Raw genomic sequence first — 18,334 nt, forward strand, 5'->3', positions numbered from 1 at the left:
CAAATGAGATAGTTCATGCGATCATTGGATATTTCAAAAGCTACATAAACGGAAATAGGGATGACAGCAACAGGGAAGGTAAAAACAATTACATTGTCGCACAAGAACTGTGGTAGACTGAATCAGGGTTTTTGCGCCTAGTAAGCATGCATCTAAACCAGGGTTGAAAGTGGACTTAAAAGTGGGTCCGAATCTAGGACAAGTCATAAACTATGACCGAGCCTGGTTACTACATGGTCTGAAATAGACCAAAAGTGAAATTTTTACCTTAAAATTTACGATCAAAATATAGCCAACGCTGACGTCATTTAAGTCCGAATGAACATCATTTTATTTACACTAACGCCTTACAACCTCAGCCGACCGGAAAGGTCCGAGCATACTTTACAACTCTGGGGTGAATACATTTGGCAAATTTTTGGCATGCTACTATGTCAAAAAAATAAGCAACGATCGATGAATAAGCAAATAGCAAAAGAGCGATTAATATTGACTTATTTTTAGGCTTGGTGGGTGTTTATGGATTTTCCGTTCTGTCAGCTGCGTCTGCTTTTTTCACTTTGATTTTCTCTATTCAACTCTTTTGCAAATGTGACTCCTACAAATGCGGAGAGTGTTCGAAATGGGCTAGCGCCAAGCTTCGGCAAATTGCCTTGACAAACTTTTCCTCGGGTAAGCATAGTTGTCGTTCACAGCTGGCTGATTGATTTATTTTTAAGATCTTATCTCTCAAATAAATAAAGATAAACATATCTATACTTTAGGGGGGCGAATATTATGAACAACTAATTGGGGCTAAAGAAACATGAAGTACTTTCGAAAAAAGTTTTTTAACTTGTTGAGTTACGATTTTTTGTGTATTTCAAATTTAGCATTTTGAATATGGCTAAAACGCCTGACCCATGTACAGACATAAAAAACCTAAACGGGATTCGTCCCCGGGAGTGTCCTGGGTTCGAACCCCGTGAAAAAATATTGATGTTACTGCTGCACATGACAAGCTGCAAAGAACATGAAAACGCAAATGTGAGAAAGTATGCCCGAATATTTCGTGCGTAATCCGCAACTAAGTTTAGTAGCATTTATAATTTTAAAGAACCCTTAATTTCACATATTCGTGCAGTATATGACGTCAGTAAGTTTTTACCAAGAAAATCAAGTTACCGGCATGCAATGTTTGAAACAAAACACAACAGTGCTACAATTAGTAATCTATATACCGCGCGTTAAATGTCGTATTGTTTTCAAGGTGTTTCGAGTGTTGCTGTTGCTGCCATGACAGCTTTTTCTGCCGAAGACTTGGAAGGTGCACACTTTGGAGGAAACTTTTACATTCAGAGTTTTGGTGCCATCAATTCCTTCGTTATTTTTGCTGCTAAATGTTGCATCAAAGATGAAGATGATGACTAATGAACGCACTTTAGAGTGGCATTTTAGAGTGGATTGATTCCAAAGATGACACAAAACATATTTCAGAGTAGTGTAGTTTCTGAAAATGACAATAACATTATCTATCGTACACCTATTGTCAGTTTTCTGTGATTTTGTATGTAGTGTTGCGTAACATCAGCTAACATTCTGTAGATTGTAATAATATTTACTAAACTAACCTGACTTACATAGCATATTCAAATGCATGGCATATAAACTTGTCTTTACACCGGGCACTGTTAATTAAAATTAGAAATAGTAATTAGTACGCATTATGACACACATAATAACCGTCGAACACACTTATTGTTTATTCGATCATCATCTATCTCATCAACCTTTGCTAAGACAAGTTTTCAGCCAGGCCTAACCCCATAGCGGAGTTTGTTGGATGTCGGTGCGTAATAGTGGTAAAGTTTGCGTGTAGCATCAAAAATGTCTGCTCATTAAATTTATGTTTTCAGTTTAGCAATAAACTTCAAAAAAATATTTGTGCACACTTGCCCTATTTATACATTATGAATATTTATACCATTTTAAAGCCAAAACATAAAGAATTTACTGTGGCAACATTTTTGTGTGTCTAATAGTAATTTGTGGAAGCGTCTTAAAACAATAACCAAAAGTACACAAGTCGTATGTTTTATAGAATTTCACATGATAACAAACTTAAAATTTGAACAGCTCAAGTTGTATTAAAATGCATTTAATACTACTACATTACGTTGCAAGTATCGGTAAACACAAGATACTTGACGCCGTATTTACATGTAGCACTTGCAGCAAACAAGCTAAACCATTGGATTCCAACGCTACAATTGCTAATGTTTCTGTTTACATTTTGTTTTTAGTAATCGCTCATTCTCACTTCCCTTTTCGAATTAGTCACACACGATATGCAGTGGAAAAAAACATTTGTTTTGTCAGATACAAATTGGGATCTGCTTCATACTTAGCTGAGTTAACAATACCTAAAAGTGACAATACACCGCTCTCATTTCTCTGCGTTTGAGGGTAAGTCCTTATTTACCTTGGCTCCGGAATATTTTGTTTAGGTGTTAAAATATCTAGGGAAAATTCAATTACATGGTTGTTTATTTTGTTCAAATGCAATCATCTGAGCAAATGCCAATATGACCCCTAACCACGGCTATGGAAATTGAATAAAGCAAGTTTGCAAAGTAAATGCATGTAACCACATTTGGAATAATAGAGGCGAAAATTATCTTGTTTCAGGTGATTTACTGCTAAATTCGCAATAATTTTTGAACAATTATATTGCACTGTATTGAAGGTTACACTTTTTTAACATTTCGGTTATTGACTCTTTAAAAGCGAGTGCATACAGCAGCAAAGACTGCGTCAGTTTAGTTTCACCGCTGACGCTGCGCACCGACGAAAATAACAGTTACACACACTGGTAGTTATAAAGAACGTGGATTAATCACAACCATTCAACAGCGTTTTTCAAACGGGGGTCATCGGTCTTTTAAGGATCCGCCACTTGATTTGAGGGACCGTAAGGAGCTTGAAGTATTTCTACAATCTTATGTAATTTCAGTTCTTGGCAAGATCATCTTGCGGATTCCTCAGACGCCAAGTCTGATTATTCAACCACCAGGGCAGGAACTTGGCCGAATCGTCTGGCGCGCCTGACCCACATACAGACATAAAAAACCTTAATCGGGATTCTTCCCCGGGAGTGTCCTGGGTTCGAACCCCTTGAAAAAATATAGTCAACCACCACAAAGTTATACAAGATCTTGAAATTGACTTTCGCAAAAGAGAGTAGGTGTTTTTTTGTCTTATACACATGCAAGAAAACGCTTTTACCTTGCTCATTGTTAAGTATGCAGTTTTTTGTCCACCATAACAGGGACACAATCCTTTAAAGTATTATTATCAACCTTTTATCAAAAGCAGTGTTTAAATTACTTTAGAGTTTAGGGCAGTTATCTCTTTCAAGATATTCCAATCGTAACGAAAATTCTATTCCGGTCTTTACTGGATAAGATGATTTTTTCTAAACCCCTTGTTACGTTACGATTGACTATTAGATTATCCATACAAGGACCATGAAACTAATGAAAGTTAAGGCTGTTTTTAAAAAACCTAAACAATCATATACAGTTTATATAATATAGATTATGCCTGAATTGGTCTTCACCATGGGCGCAAGAACTATTCATAAGGGATGTAAAGTTTCTGAATCGTGTCGGGGATTATTGATAGCAACAATTCCTGTTCAAAAAACAACAACACTTGCATTATAAAACGGTGTTTTGGTGTAAAGTAAATTTAATTATATGTACCAGAATAATGCACCTAGCGAAGATAATAGATTAATACGCTAAGCAGTTTACCACAAAAGACTACGTTGAAGCAAAATTAGGTTAACGACTGAATTACATTCTATAACGATATTTTTTTAATGCGGCGTTGATTTATGCACGGGCTTATTGCTAAATAGAGTCTATTTCAAGCGGCATATCAACCTTTAAAGCCTAAATAATGGGGTTAGTTGGTATTCAGGCGTATAGTGATTAAGTATTGAACGCCCTACGAAAAACGTCACGCATTATTTCGTACACAAATACAAAAAAATGCAAACAGGTGTATCAACGAAGGGTAAGGCGGAACCACTAAATTGCTATTTTCATATGTTATTCAAACCCTTAATTAATTTATTATGGACAACTACCTTTTTTCCCCAACCTAATTTAATTACTTCCTGCTGCATATGAATTCTTTAGCGCGCCGTACTATTCGGCCAAGTTTCTGCCCCACCCAAAACCTAATTTGATTATTTCCCGTTCATATGACCTGTTTTGAGCACTGTGTGTGACCCAACGAAAACATTCCACGTATCCACTTTATGCAGTTGCCAGGGTTGTGCCGTGTTGACAGATTTGCACACAAGAAATAAGTTTTTTTAGAAATGGGCTATTTGTGCGTTATTTGTACACTCGTGATGTTTTGTACAGTTACAATTCTGCTGCGTAAAATTTTTTGATTTAACATATTTTTTAGATTTATAATAATTAGAAAAAGTACAGTTGTTTAAACTTTCAAGAATGGTAAAAAAATTGATCGCGTGTTTTTTGGTCTTCCTTTCTACCACCCAGCTTATTCTGTGTATTTTGGCGCTTGTACTTCCAAACGTGATCGTGGGAGATATAACCAAGTAAATATATTGGCTAAAACTGAAACGGTTTTATAAATGCCTTATATTTGTTTCGTTTATTCTTTTGTTATATTTAAACTTTAAACCTAATTTTAGAATCAATTAGCTTAAAAACTTTAGTTTTGCTGCATGTAGATCTTGGTGTTGACTTGTTTTTAGTTGGTTTTTATCATTATTTGCACTGATAGATATATGATGCGTAAGATTTTATTGTACCTGCTAACACATACGGTTATTTACCTTAATTCTATACTATTTTTCATGTATAAGCAAGGTTGGCAAAAGAAATTTCTAACAAAGACGCATTCGTTTCATTTGTTTCAGAGAGGAAGCGGAAAACTTCATGGAAGACTCGCACGAAAGAGTTTTAAATCCAAATGAGATAGTTCATGCGATCATTGGATATTTCAAAAGCTACATAAACGGAAATAGGGATGACAGCAACAGGGAAGGTAAAAACAATTACATTGTCGCACAAGAACTGTGGTAGACTGAATCAGGGTTTTTGCGCCTAGTAAGCATGCATCTAAACCAGGGTTGAAAGTGGACTTAAAAGTGGGTCCGAATCTAGGACAAGTCATAAACTATGACCGAGCCTGGTTACTACATGGTCTGAAATAGACCAAAAGTGAAATTTTTACCTTAAAATTTACGATCAAAATATAGCCAACGCTGACGTCATTTAAGTCCGAATGAACATCATTTTATTTACACTAACGCCTTACAACCTCAGCCGACCGGAAAGGTCCGAGCATACTTTACAACTCTGGGGTGAATACATTTGGCAAATTTTTGGCATGCTACTATGTCAAAAAAATAAGCAACGATCGATGAATAAGCAAATAGCAAAAGAGCGATTAATATTGACTTATTTTTAGGCTTGGTGGGTGTTTATGGATTTTCCGTTCTGTCAGCTGCGTCTGCTTTTTTCACTTTGATTTTCTCTATTCAACTCTTTTGCAAATGTGACTCCTACAAATGCGGAGAGTGTTCGAAATGGGCTAGCGCCAAGCTTCGGCAAATTGCCTTGACAAACTTTTCCTCGGGTAAGCATAGTTGTCGTTCACAGCTGGCTGATTGATTTATTTTTAAGATCTTATCTCTCAAATAAATAAAGATAAACATATCTATACTTTAGGGGGGCGAATATTATGAACAACTAATTGGGGCTAAAGAAACATGAAGTACTTTCGAAAAAAGTTTTTTAACTTGTTGAGTTACGATTTTTTGTGTATTTCAAATTTAGCATTTTGAATATGGCTAAAACGCCTGACCCATATACAGACATAAAAAACCTAAACGGGATTCGTCCCCGGGAGTGTCCTGGGTTCGAACCCCGTGAAAAAATATTGATGTTACTGCTGCACATGACAAGCTGCAAAGAACATGAAAACGCAAATGTGAGAAAGTATGCCCGAATATTTCGTGCGTAATCCGCAACTAAGTTTAGTAGCATTTATAATTTTAAAGAACCCTTAATTTCACATATTCGTGCAGTATATGACGTCAGTAAGTTTTTACCAAGAAAATCAAGTTACCGGCATGCAATGTTTGAAACAAAACACAACAGTGCTACAATTAGTAATCTATATACCGCGCGTTAAATGTCGTATTGTTTTCAAGGTGTTTCGAGTGTTGCTGTTGCTGCCATGACAGCTTTTTCTGCCGAAGACTTGGAAGGTGCACACTTTGGAGGAAACTTTTACATTCAGAGTTTTGGTGCCATCAATTCCTTCGTTATTTTTGCTGCTAAATGTTGCATCAAAGATGAAGATGATGACTAATGAACGCACTTTAGAGTGGCATTTTAGAGTGGATTGATTCCAAAGATGACACAAAACATATTTCAGAGTAGTGTAGTTTCTGAAAATGACAATAACATTATCTATCGTACACCTATTGTCAGTTTTCTGTGATTTTGTATGTAGTGTTGCGTAACATCAGCTAACATTCTGTAGATTGTAATAATATTTACTAAACTAACCTGACTTACATAGCATATTCAAATGCATGGCATATAAACTTGTCTTTACACCGGGCACTGTTAATTAAAATTAGAAATAGTAATTAGTACGCATTATGACACACATAATAACCGTCGAACACACTTATTGTTTATTCGATCATCATCTATCTCATCAACCTTTGCTAAGACAAGTTTTCAGCCAGGCCTAACCCCATAGCGGAGTTTGTTGGATGTCGGTGCGTAATAGTGGTAAAGTTTGCGTGTAGCATCAAAAATGTCTGCTCATTAAATTTATGTTTTCAGTTTAGCAATAAACTTCAAAAAAATATTTGTGCACACTTGCCCTATTTATACATTATGAATATTTATACCATTTTAAAGCCAAAACATAAAGAATTTACTGTGGCAACATTTTTGTGTGTCTAATAGTAATTTGTGGAAGCGTCTTAAAACAATAACCAAAAGTACACAAGTCGTATGTTTTATAGAATTTCACATGATAACAAACTTAAAATTTGAACAGCTCAAGTTGTATTAAAATGCATTTAATACTACTACATTACGTTGCAAGGCATAGATAATCGCTGGCCCGAGGTTGGTGACGGCGATATGCCTAAAAGAGCATGGACAGAGTTTAAAGCTCACACAAAGGGAAGGAAAATATGGCTGAGGAGTATTAAGTGCGATTATAATAGTAATAAAAAGAGTGTTTGACAACACCCCTAAAACTACAAGTATAACACAACAGTTATAATGCACCCCGTTGAGAACCTGATGTAGGTTAAATGATTTGAGTTACAGGTGTTAGTTGTGAAACTATTTTAAAATACCAAATTAGAGTAAAAAGTAGCCAAAAGACCAACCATTTTGGAATTAATTTTAACAAAATCGATTGGTCTTGTATTATGGGGTTCGAAAACAATTTATTTAACAAAACTAAACAACTGTAACACACGCAAAAACACGCAAAAAATGTTTCACACAACATAATAAAGTGTCATTTATGCTATAGTAGCCCTGTTTCCCATTCTGTCGCGGTCAGTGTCAAGTGAAGTAGTTACTTGGAATGTGCCTGCAACCAATTAGCTCGCAGTACTAAAGTTCCATCCCGTTTTAGCTGTGACGTCACACTCGTGGCATCAACGTTAGAAGGCAGCTGACATCTGCAAGTATAGGTTACCAGTTAATACTCAGTTTCCGTTATTGTTGTGACTCGTCAATGGTATGACTGAGTCAAGACTAATCCCAATGATAAACAATTCGGATTTTTTCATGCAACTTTTCCATACCAAAGGCAAAATAAATCATTATTGTCGGGCAACAAAAGCGGCAAATAACAATCCAGCATACTAGTTATTCCTTCTTTTTTTAAGAAAAACGTTTCCTAAATCTTTTGTCTACAGCAGTGATTCTCAAACGCGGCTCTCAGGGCCGCATGCGGCTCCCGACTACTTATTTTGCGGCTCCCACCAAATCTCAGAAAACCACCAAAGATTGCTATTTTAGCTTTCATGGTAATAATCTATCGTAAATTTCTCAAGTTTTGTTTTTTTCGGCTCCCTGCACACTTAAAAAACTACCATTTGGCCACGACAATAAAAAAGTTTGAGAACCACTGGTCTACAGTGGTTTTTGTTTCGACCACGGCAACTGTTACATTATGTTTGATGACATTTGTGGTTACAAACCATCTCTGAATTTTTGTTTTAAAAGTTTTAAATTTTCTCCAAAGTTGAATCGTATGTACCGGAACGTTTCTGCGAACTTGATTTTAATAGTCTTATTTGGAAGATAACCCGTTTTTGAAACTATATTTGCATATTGTGGCGTCATTGCGGTGTTAAAAAATGTTATGACCTCGTCTAATTCAACAAGTTAAAAAAGTTCTCCCAACATTTGCAATAAATTTGGAAAATTTTACAACAACACATTTAAACAGAATATATGAAGTTTTGTGACACCATCTAACAAAAATATACCTGTGACTGAACTCGGCTTCTGTTTTTCCGTCGCCAGAAATTTTCTCAGCGTTTACCTCCACTAATTTGTTGACAGTTTTTACAATAACGTCTTCAGGTGCGAAATCGCCAACATGAACTACCATTTCCCAGCAGCCTGTCAATCCCATCTCTTTTGCTTTAATGATATGGGCTACTTATACCTTTAACACCGAAAAATGAAAAGTGGTTAAGCCACCATAGCAAACAGTAAAGAAGTGATGCATCATCAGTACAAGTAGCCCTTCTCGTTTCCCATGGGACTAATCACGTCAAGGCTTTGCTAAAGTTTTTTTTGTTAGCGATCGTAATGACAAAAGGATTTTGTTGCAGCTGATTTTGTTATGACTAAAAATCTACAAGTTTTTTAATTGCGAGTATTCAACATTTTGTAACAAAATTGACAACTTACTTTGGTTTTCTTTCGATTAATAGATATCATATTAGTCAATAGCGAATAAATGTAGGTTTATTCATGCGTAATTTTTTTCTTTATTTTGTCACAAGAGGAACCAAAGTCAATGTGCTTTGTTTTGCGACTTGCGAACTGTGTTGCAGAGGGACAGCAATAGCAATTATAATTATAATTTGATATTTTTTAGTACGTTATGCAGTTTGCACAACAAATCTTTCACCATTTTAGTCAACACTAATCTATTCTAGTTCGTTCAAGGCCAATGGGTTTCGAGTCGTTGACCTCGAGATAGTCGAGAATTGTTGATTGTTGAAAGTTAGGGAAATAAGTTGAAACATTTGCGAATTTCTTGCATAGGTCCAACGTTTTATATGTAACGTTACACGTTTGATTCGTTTTGTATGACAGGGCTCATAAAAAGACTTGAATTGTTTACACAAGTTTTGCAAATTCTGTTCATAAAATAAGTTTAATAATAATATATTTGTTTGTTTGTTGTTTTCGTCAGTACTAGCCTGAACATAGGTCACATATTTCTGCCTGTTAAGGTTCCTATCTAACTACATGATTTTGCAAACATTTGCCTATGGATGAATCCATTGATGAGTTTGTTATTAACAGTAAGCACCAAAAAGTCCTGGAACAGACAAAAGAACATATTGAAGAAAGATTTTCAGTTATACTTACAATTAAGCCCTCACAGGATTTTGATTTTGTTTGGATAAAACTGAGGGGAACCATAAGATGTGTCAGCAGAAGCAAGGTAACACAAATCTATGGAACTTAATAAAAAAGAAATTTGCATGCCTTCTGTTGCTTTTAATTATGATGACAACATCACTTGTTAGAACATAGTCATGTTTTACACACAAAAACTGGCTCTGATTTTTTTGCTCAGATTATTTAAAACCGTGAATAGTGTACTAAAAAAGACATTGTATGATACCTGCATATACATGAATATTGATTTAACCTTTACCAAAACAAAAATGAAATTGAAATGGAATTTTCTGCAATTGTATTGATTATTTGTTTCAGAAAAACATTTAATTCACATATTTGTTCTTGGGAGATTAACAACAAATTAGTATATCCTGTTTAGTAGTACAGATAGTAGAAACCTTCATTTGAAATAAATAAAACATATAATTATTTCCATTGTTAATGTGTTGTTATAAAACATTTTTGACATATATTAGCATGAAGTCAAATTTTTGTTTGTATTTTAGACACATATTAAGGCGTTATGTAATCCAGAACATCAGGAATGCATTGACCTTGCTGACTTTCCATTATGTATCACATTGGGATTACAGGTACAATTTAACCTAGGCAACTACTGCTTGTGCACCAAGATTGGTATGTTAGGTGGCTTTTTATTACATACAAGGTGATTTTGACCCTATATTTAAGTACAGTTTGATAGAATAAAAACTGTAAGATTGCTTGACCAGTTTGTCATGATTTATATACTACTATAAATACAGCATACAAGTACCTATGTGCCAATGTTTAAATCAGCTCATACAACCACTTACTACTAAAATGTGTTAGTACAGTAAGTTACTGCCATTTTGACACAACAAGTAATTTTAGCATGTGGTGTTTAAAAGTTTTCAACCCCTGGTGTGATCCAATGGTATCACAAGCTTCAACGCCCTAAGTAAATAGAAATAACAGCTACTAAATCTGGTTTGATACTGATTATATTGTCTTTCAGCGCTCTTGACTCGATAGCCCATGTTTTTCAATGTTCTTGCTGGCTCTGATCAACAATGTGATAAAATGACAATGCAAATAAAATCCAACTTTACTTGATTTGACACTTAGTCATCATAAGATAGTGTTTAAAATGCTTGTTTGCGTTTTTAGAGGTTTTGGACTGATTGGATTGAGTACACATGTGGAACTGTCATCAAGCCTGGCTCAAGTGTTGGCAAGTTGTCAATCCAAGGTTCTCAGCTCAATGTCATTAAGGCAGTTTCTATTTTAATGCACCTTCAGGAGCTATGCAGTCAGGATTACAGGGTACACATTCAATTGCAGTTACATAGCTATTGGTGTAGTTGTTAAAAAGATGACTGCCATAGCACAATACCAGCCGTAATGAAACAAATTACATGTAAATTCTATCCAAATTGTTTATTTACTGTTTTTACTTTTATGCCTACAAATTGGACTGTTTTAATATTTATTTTATTGACATGAAATTGTAATGATTGCAGACCATGGAAACTGTCGACAAGTTTGACGAAATTGTGAACAAGTGCAAAGATCCATTCCAGAGAGATTTACTTAAACTAAAATCTGGCATAAAAAAGGTACTTTGCTGGATTTTCATCTGTGTGAATCCCACATTAATGTCAAATTCTCAGATTTACATTTAAAATATATATATATATTTCAATTATCAGTTCAATTAAAAAAATTGCCTTATCATTAGGGCAATTATTTTTTGACCTAAAAAACGAAAAATTTTGACCTACAAATTGAAAATTTTGACAATTTTGACTTTAAAAAACTTTTTTTTGACAAAATTTTGACCTATGAAAAATTCAAGTAGTTAAATTACACATTATTGTACAAAAAGTTAAAATATGGCTGTAGGCTACTCTGTAGAGCAAATGTCTAACAGAAGGCAAAAATCTGAACACAGACCTAGCCTGTTCTGAAAAGGGAAATTAGCTAATTAAAAATCACTGCCAAAAAACTGCAGCTAAGACACAACGAAAATTATTCAATACCGTTGTCTAAACGAAAGATACATGAAATACGTAAAGCAAAATCGAAGCAAGAGCTGCACCTAACCTGCAGCTGCCGTAAAATGACTTGGGACCTACCAAAATTTTGCACGTTTTGAGATGTGTTGAGCATAACGCCATATCAACCTAATTATTTCACTCACTTTATGGTTTATGATTCACAATAAATAGGCAATAGGCCAATTACAACAGTATAAAGTAGGCTACAAGGTGTAAAATGAACAGTTCACTGACAGTGCAACCTCTACAACACCACGGCAATGCAGTTTGTAAACAATTTTAACTTTGTAAAAAAATTTGACTTTGTGAACAATTTAGACAATTTTTGACCTATTCCAAAAATTGTGACAAAATTCAAGTCAAAAAATATATATTTGCCCTACTATCATGTTTTTGTTATTGTTTAATATTGTTGAATAAAATCTAAATGGTTTCTTGGAAACGCTCAATGAAACATAACCTTCCAATTTTGCTTTCCACTTTTTCATTTACCCTAAAATTTTATCTTGTAACTATATAATTATCAAACTGTTGCAATAAGCATTCAGTCATTATTACCTATGTTTTGGCATTGGAAAAAAGGAACTTGGTTTACCCACTTGATAAAAAAAACTTCTATAAATGATTTACAGAGGTTTACCATTGCCTAAGTCCGAGTAGGGCTGTATCTGTATGAATTGTGAATATATATTTATGCAAGCCAATAAGCCATCCTTAACTTCAGTTGTCTTTTGCATATTCAATTTTCAAAGTACAGTATATATATCCTATTATTGATATTACTATAGCATCATCATCACTTGTCTGTTATATTAGTAGAAACACCTATTTTCCCCAAAAAATCAATTCATTGTGTATATAATTAGTGAAGTTGTTTAGAGTTTAAAGTAAGTGTGTGTTTAGGGATGTGCAATCATTTCTGAACCTTCAAAACAACTCTACAATTTATTCATAAGCTAAACAAAACACCTAATTTATTGCGTATCATGTGGCTCATGTTTTGTCGATACAACAATAAGTTAAACTATGAATATAGGCTTAGGCCTTAATTTTAAGAAAGTTCATTTTGACTAAATTTTGAAAAATGTTTGGCAAAAACGGCTAACAACTGGAACTTGGGTACATCGGTAGTAAATATTGACTTTAACCAATATAAATTTTATTTTGTAGATTTAAAGTATATTTTTTATTTGGAAAGTGTTTAAAAATACTTAGTCATTTTGTTATTCGATAGGCACTGCTGGACATGATAGAAGAAGCCGGAAAAAATTTCAATTATCTGAAAATCAGACAGGAAAACGTAAAACAATCAGAAAAGCCATTGGTGTTTGCTACTCCAACAAAGTAAGGGTTTTTCATTTTTGTATGGAAGATATAGACCAACATGTTTTTTAATGCTTATAACCGAAATTTTGTTTTTATTAAAAGGCCTAAATTTGTTGTTTTTAAAGGCACAAAACTCTAACAATGTTGTTTAAAATTTTCTCTGGTATTAAACTTAAAGTGCATATAAGGCAACCACTTACGCTTGTGATTCAAATTTTCACCCCTATGCCTTTGTAGGTCAGTTAGTAGATCACAACGCTGAATAGGCATTTCAACGTTTAACCCAATCCCATACTAAATTGCTTAAGATACCAGCATCATTCATTCAACACTATTAACAAGCCTTAAAAACTGTGGCATTAGATTATGTTTACTTTCCACACAAAACATAGTCCAATGAAACATAATTTGTGTGAATCTGTGCTAAGAATAACATAAACCATTTTTTTTTATCTAAACACAGATTTTATGTTTGTAGGTCAGGAATCCTCAGTTCGGCCTTTGGAGCACCCAAGGATACGAAAAAGCATGAACCAACCACTTCAAGTAACCCCACGCCCATACAGGTTAGCACTGACAGATTTTTTTATTTCTGACCGCTAGATGGGGCCATGGTGTCATGTGTGATTGTGAAGACCGCATTTGTGCAAAACCTATTTTATTGTCGTAATGGAGCAGAGTTGTAAACGGGCCTGAAACTTGAGCCCGAACCCGAAAGTACAAGCCCGAAACCCGACCCGAACCGAACCCGAATCGTTTTTGGCAAGCCCGTTTAGGCCCGAAAGTTTGATTAACAGGCGTATACATTAAAGCCCCAGAAAAGACCAAGACAATCAACACAAAAGACAATTGGTCTTAAACAAGGCGTTTTAGGGCTGTTTGAGATGAGATCAGGTTCGGCAATTGGCTACTTAGCTAGTTAAACTTATTTTTTAAAAGTACTGACACAAAATGTAAAGTCAGGCCCGAATTAAGCCCGTTTTTTAAGAAACCCAGGCCCGAACCCGGCCCGACTTACAACTCTGTAATGAAGTAAGTCCGAAATAGCGATAATGTCGATTAGATAATAGGCAGTTAGGGCAGTCAGTCCTGTTATAGGCCGCCCAAATATACAATTAAAATCCATTGCCAAATAATTTCTAATTCTGATTGCCTTTTTAATGTGTTTTTTTTTACACCTAAATCTTTAAAATTTCATTAAGGTTAACAATCGGAGCATTTGCTTGTTTTAACCGGCCACTGCATTTCAAGTCGTCCGTAGAGCATCTTACATCAGTTAAATTTCTTGGCCTATGTAAATTTTATTATTAAAACGAAAATATAAATGTAGTGCGATGAGAATTACGTAAAACATTGCCGTTTTATGATTTTTTTGGTTTGATAAAAATATACTAGACACTTCAGTTCATATCCAACGCCATTTTTACATAGTGTGTCGGCTTATGGTATATGACTGGTCGAAAGTTTGAAGTTAATCTGTACATGTATTCCTTAAGATATGTTTTAGGAAAATACGTTTTTGAATGATCAACTAAAATCATTTGTTCCAAGTCGGATTTTTTTGTCGAAAGTGTAGCAAGATATTTCACCCCAGCCAACACCAACATACCCATAACAAGCGTGTCGAAAAAGTCGTTAAAAAGTACTTCACTTATAATGATTACAGTTTAATTACGCTGCAAAGTTTTATTTATGTTTGCTACTAATGGCGTGTGTTCATACCGATTAGCAGCAAAAGTTTAAACTGGTCATAACATTACTGCACTCGCAACGGAAAGTGACCAATTATTACTGTCACACCTATACCTACTATCTATGCATTATTTCTGCACTATCAGCGTGCTGTCCGTTTCAATTGTACTGCGCTTCGGAAACGCTTTGGTCTTATCAGCCCCAGCGCTTCTCATGGAAATTTTGATTGACAGTAAACTTCCTGTGTGCAAAATGACGCTAATAGGCATGTTGATTTGGTTTTGACATAAGCCTATAACTGTGCGCTGTAATTGCTTGAACTGTTATCTGCCTGTTGATATGTCTATAGGCATGCTATTTTAAGAATCGTTGGTAGGTTTTAATTTCCCTTCTGAACCGTAATAAATATAGCTATTATATAAATGTTGCACGGTTTTGTAGTCTGCAATATTTAATATTGTTCAAATCACTTTTAGTAAATTGTTTCTGGAAATCATTTTTCTATTCTGTTACCATTAAATTTTAATTGATTTCTTCAAATTCGAACTAAATCATTTGATTGTAAGGTGTTTTTTTTACTTGGCAAAATTGCAGTTGGGGCAAATGCAATATAAACGTCGATTTTAAAACGTATGTTGTACTTAATGGTATAGATATTATACACAACCTTTTCAAAACATTGGTTTGTAATGCTGTATTCATAAAATGACTGTGCAAACAAAACTGATGCATGAAACATGTAAATAAATAAACAAAGAAGCGCGTAATACAATAAAACAACAACTAACAACTTAAGTACACCCAAAAATACTGAATTCAACAGAGAAAAATCATTTTCCACGGTAAAAAAGTTTGACCAAAGCAATTGGAATTTATTTTCTTGAACCTATTGTTTTCGCATCAAAAATAGAGAAATTTTAACAGGGAATGTCTGGAAATTTCCTGTTAATTTTTTTTACTTTTTAGGCGCAAAGTTCTGTGGCTGTAGTGCCTTTTCAAAACGGGTGTTATTTCTTGAATAGGGACACAAGCGATTTTTTCCTTCCTTTTTGTACTCTTTGTTTATACGGGTTGTTTTCACGTTTTTGGTCAAGAAAAAAACGGGCGTATTAAACTAATTCAAATTTACACACAAGATAAATCTGTGACTAAGGACGTGCATAGTAACTTCTGACCCTGATTCGCCGTTGGTTAACCCTCAGGTACCATTGAAAAGTAATAAATCCAGCTTAACCCCTAAAAGAAATCAACCGTTCCTGATTGTAAACCATCGTGACTCGCATGACATTTGTCGTTCGCACGAGCATGTAAAGTAAGACTCGTTTCGCTTGGCCTTCCCGGCCTTTTGGAGTTGGAAATCCCGGGTAGAGCGATTCCTGATACCCTACGTTGCCTTGATGGTGCACAGCGCTCTTTGCAACACGGCAAACAGAACACAAGCCATGTGCGCAACATATAGCGTAGATTCTTGTACATGTCTGGGATACGCCAGAAGTAGAAAAATGGATTGAGTATGGAGTTGATGGTGCTGATAATCACAAGGATGCGCATTATGAAGTGAAGCGTACGAACATTGTGCAGATACGAAACGAAGCAGCAGACGGCAAGTGGGCCAGTTGTAGCCACAAATCCGCTCAATACGATCAACATGGTCTTTATCATGCGAAGTTCCGACTTTCTACGGTTTTTGTGAAGTGCGCAGTTGCGCTGGAAGTGGACCTGCCAAAGGATTTTTTTAGGCCAGGAGAAACCATAACAGTTCATCTGGGACACCAAATTTTAAGGGGATTGTTTTAAAGCTTAGTTATTGAACATTTCATTGAAAACTTTTTCTTAACGAAAGAACAAGGTTTTATTGGCAGAGATATGCTCTTTGTCACTGGAATTACAATTGTCATTGAAACAGGTTAATATGAAGGGGAAAAAACAAAAGGATTTTTTTAAACATTTTTAACCTAACTTCTCTTGAATTTATGTTACCATCGTGCAAAAAGTTAAATATATGCTGTGGACCGAATTTACACTAACCACAAATTTTTTTCGTTTAATTTGTTTCGCCCATTTTGAGTTTAAAACACACTAAACGTAAAAGTATATGGCGTTTCAAATTCGGTAAACACCATGCACTGAGGAGCTTTTAAATCAGCAACAGTTGAATCTCTTTCTACCCTAAGTCCTTACCTTATAAAATATCCGTGTATAAAGCGCAATGGACATTCCAAGAAGAGACAGAAGACTTATTCCACCGATAAGAACAGTTGCACTGCGAAATGGGGTCATCATTTGTGAGCAATGTGCCCCAAAGCAGTACTGAGCAGACGGGTCTGTATTATAGATTCTACAGTCGCAAGTGGAAATGCAGTTCCATCCTAAGCTTGGTCCGAGAATGAAAACAGTGAAAGGTACAATAAAGGCCAATACAATGGCTACCGCCACTTTTCGACGAGTCATGATAGACTTATAGCGGCTGTGCTTGATTATGTAGAAATACCGGTCCACAGCTATGAAGGTGACACCCAAAGTCGATGTAGATGTAGTGAATGCCAGACTTCCGTATACGAATATACTGCTAACCAAACTGACGGTTTCCAATAGCATCCGTGTAAAGGTGCCTATCCACAAGAGCAGTAATCCAACTCCAAGGTCAGCCACAGCCATTTGTACGATGAACCAGTTTAACGGACGAAATCGCCTCGATGGAAATTTAATAAGGACCAAAATGACCAATAAATTTCCTACCACTATTACAGCGGCAGCGACAGTGGTTATAGCGCTTCCCCACGATTCTTGATTTAGGCACAGTTCTTTAGAAAAGTTTCCCGCCTCTAGCGTATAGTTCAGTGAAGTCATCTTTGTTTGTCAGAGGTGGCCTACCTTTTACTTACATGGTCTGCTGAAGACAGATACAAATTTAGTTTAGGTGTAAAATCAAAGCATTATCAGTCGACCAATAGCTCCGATGCTATTTCTGGATCCTATTTATCTTTGATTATCTTTTCTACATCCAGTAAACCTCGGTTAATCCGGATCTTCGCCTAATTCGGACAAAACTTGAGGTACAAATGATTTGTAATGTGGTAAGACTAACTAATCGACACCGGTTAATTCGGAACCGGATCTTCGCCTAATCCGGACAAAGTTTTTGGTCCAAACGGGCCCGGATAAACATAGGTTTACTGTTTATATGTACAGTTTAGAAATTTGAATTAGGGTAAGTGCTTTTTATTGGCACTCATACGTACAACGCAATCAGTTACACTAGAAATTAAACAACACTTCGAAACGCAGTCCGTTTTCCGATAAAATTTAAGTCACTACAAAGTAACAAACATGATATGGTGGTTTAAAACTAATGCACAACAGTATAAACCACCTATATTCTACATGTCATATACCCCAATGCCAACCTATCTGACACAAATATATAAAACATCGAAATTGAATGTAAACGTTTTTACACATGTAATAATAATATGTAATAAAAACTGAATTAATTTAAAAAATACTTTTTTTGCTGCTAATATCTTTAACAGTGAAACACAAATAACGCCACTATAAAAA

The 18,334-nt window shown here is 35.2% G+C and overlaps 3 protein-coding genes across 7 annotated transcripts in view; 1 reads left to right on the forward strand and 2 right to left on the reverse strand.

Annotated features, from left to right (window-relative positions):
* Positions 1-7,574: 7,574 nt before the first annotated feature.
* LOC145233527 (heat shock protein beta-7-like) lies at positions 7,575-8,997 on the reverse strand. The gene is made up of 2 exons (XM_080098278.1): positions 8,561-8,997; positions 7,575-7,744 (listed from the first exon to the last, which is right to left on the reverse strand). The coding sequence occupies exons 1-2, from the start codon at positions 8,707-8,709 to the stop codon at positions 7,639-7,641; spliced, it is 255 nt and encodes an 84-aa protein (XP_079954404.1). The 5' UTR covers positions 8,710-8,997; the 3' UTR covers positions 7,575-7,638.
* A 476-nt stretch (positions 8,998-9,473) lies between these two features.
* LOC145233511 (NEDD4-binding protein 1-like) overlaps positions 9,474-18,334 on the forward strand; it is a 29,652-nt gene continuing 20,791 nt past the window's right edge. For all 5 annotated transcript variants that reach the window (XM_080098253.1, XM_080098249.1, XM_080098250.1 and 2 more), the window contains exons 1-6: positions 9,474-9,756; positions 10,223-10,309; positions 10,866-11,021; positions 11,219-11,314; positions 12,990-13,099; positions 13,560-13,647. In XM_080098253.1, coding sequence (XP_079954379.1) covers positions 9,580-9,756; positions 10,223-10,309; positions 10,866-11,021; positions 11,219-11,314; positions 12,990-13,099; positions 13,560-13,647 — 714 coding nt within the window. In that variant the 5' untranslated portion in view covers positions 9,474-9,579. The remainder of the gene's footprint in view (positions 9,757-10,222; positions 10,310-10,865; positions 11,022-11,218; positions 11,315-12,989; positions 13,100-13,559; positions 13,648-18,334) is intronic.
* Positions 15,453-18,104, reverse strand: LOC145233522 (adenosine receptor A3-like). Its single transcript, XM_080098272.1, has 2 exons — positions 16,955-18,104; positions 15,453-16,492 (listed from the first exon to the last, which is right to left on the reverse strand). The coding sequence occupies exons 1-2, from the start codon at positions 17,621-17,623 to the stop codon at positions 16,010-16,012; spliced, it is 1,152 nt and encodes a 383-aa protein (XP_079954398.1). The 5' UTR covers positions 17,624-18,104; the 3' UTR covers positions 15,453-16,009.

The sequence above is a fragment of the Phallusia mammillata genome, chromosome 6, assembly GCF_965637545.1.
Source record: "Phallusia mammillata chromosome 6, kaPhaMamm4.hap1.1, whole genome shotgun sequence".
Taxonomy (NCBI): Eukaryota; Metazoa; Chordata; class Ascidiacea; order Phlebobranchia; family Ascidiidae; genus Phallusia; species Phallusia mammillata.

What these genes read in the sequence shown, in the direction of transcription:
- LOC145233527 (XM_080098278.1), bottom strand. Translation starts at nt 8,709, where the DNA reads ATGGGATTGACAGGCTGCTGGGAAATGGTAGTTCATGTTGGCGATTTC. An exon ending in GAAGCCGAGTTCAGTCACAG is followed by an intron (nt 7,745 to 8,560) that starts GTATATTTTTGT and finishes CTATACTTGCAG; the next exon opens with ATGTCAGCTGCCTTCTAACG.
- LOC145233522 (XM_080098272.1), bottom strand. Translation starts at nt 17,623, where the DNA reads ATGACTTCACTGAACTATACGCTAGAGGCGGGAAACTTTTCTAAAGAA. An exon ending in ATACACGGATATTTTATAAG is followed by an intron (nt 16,493 to 16,954) that starts GTAAGGACTTAG and finishes ATCCTTTGGCAG; the next exon opens with GTCCACTTCCAGCGCAACTG.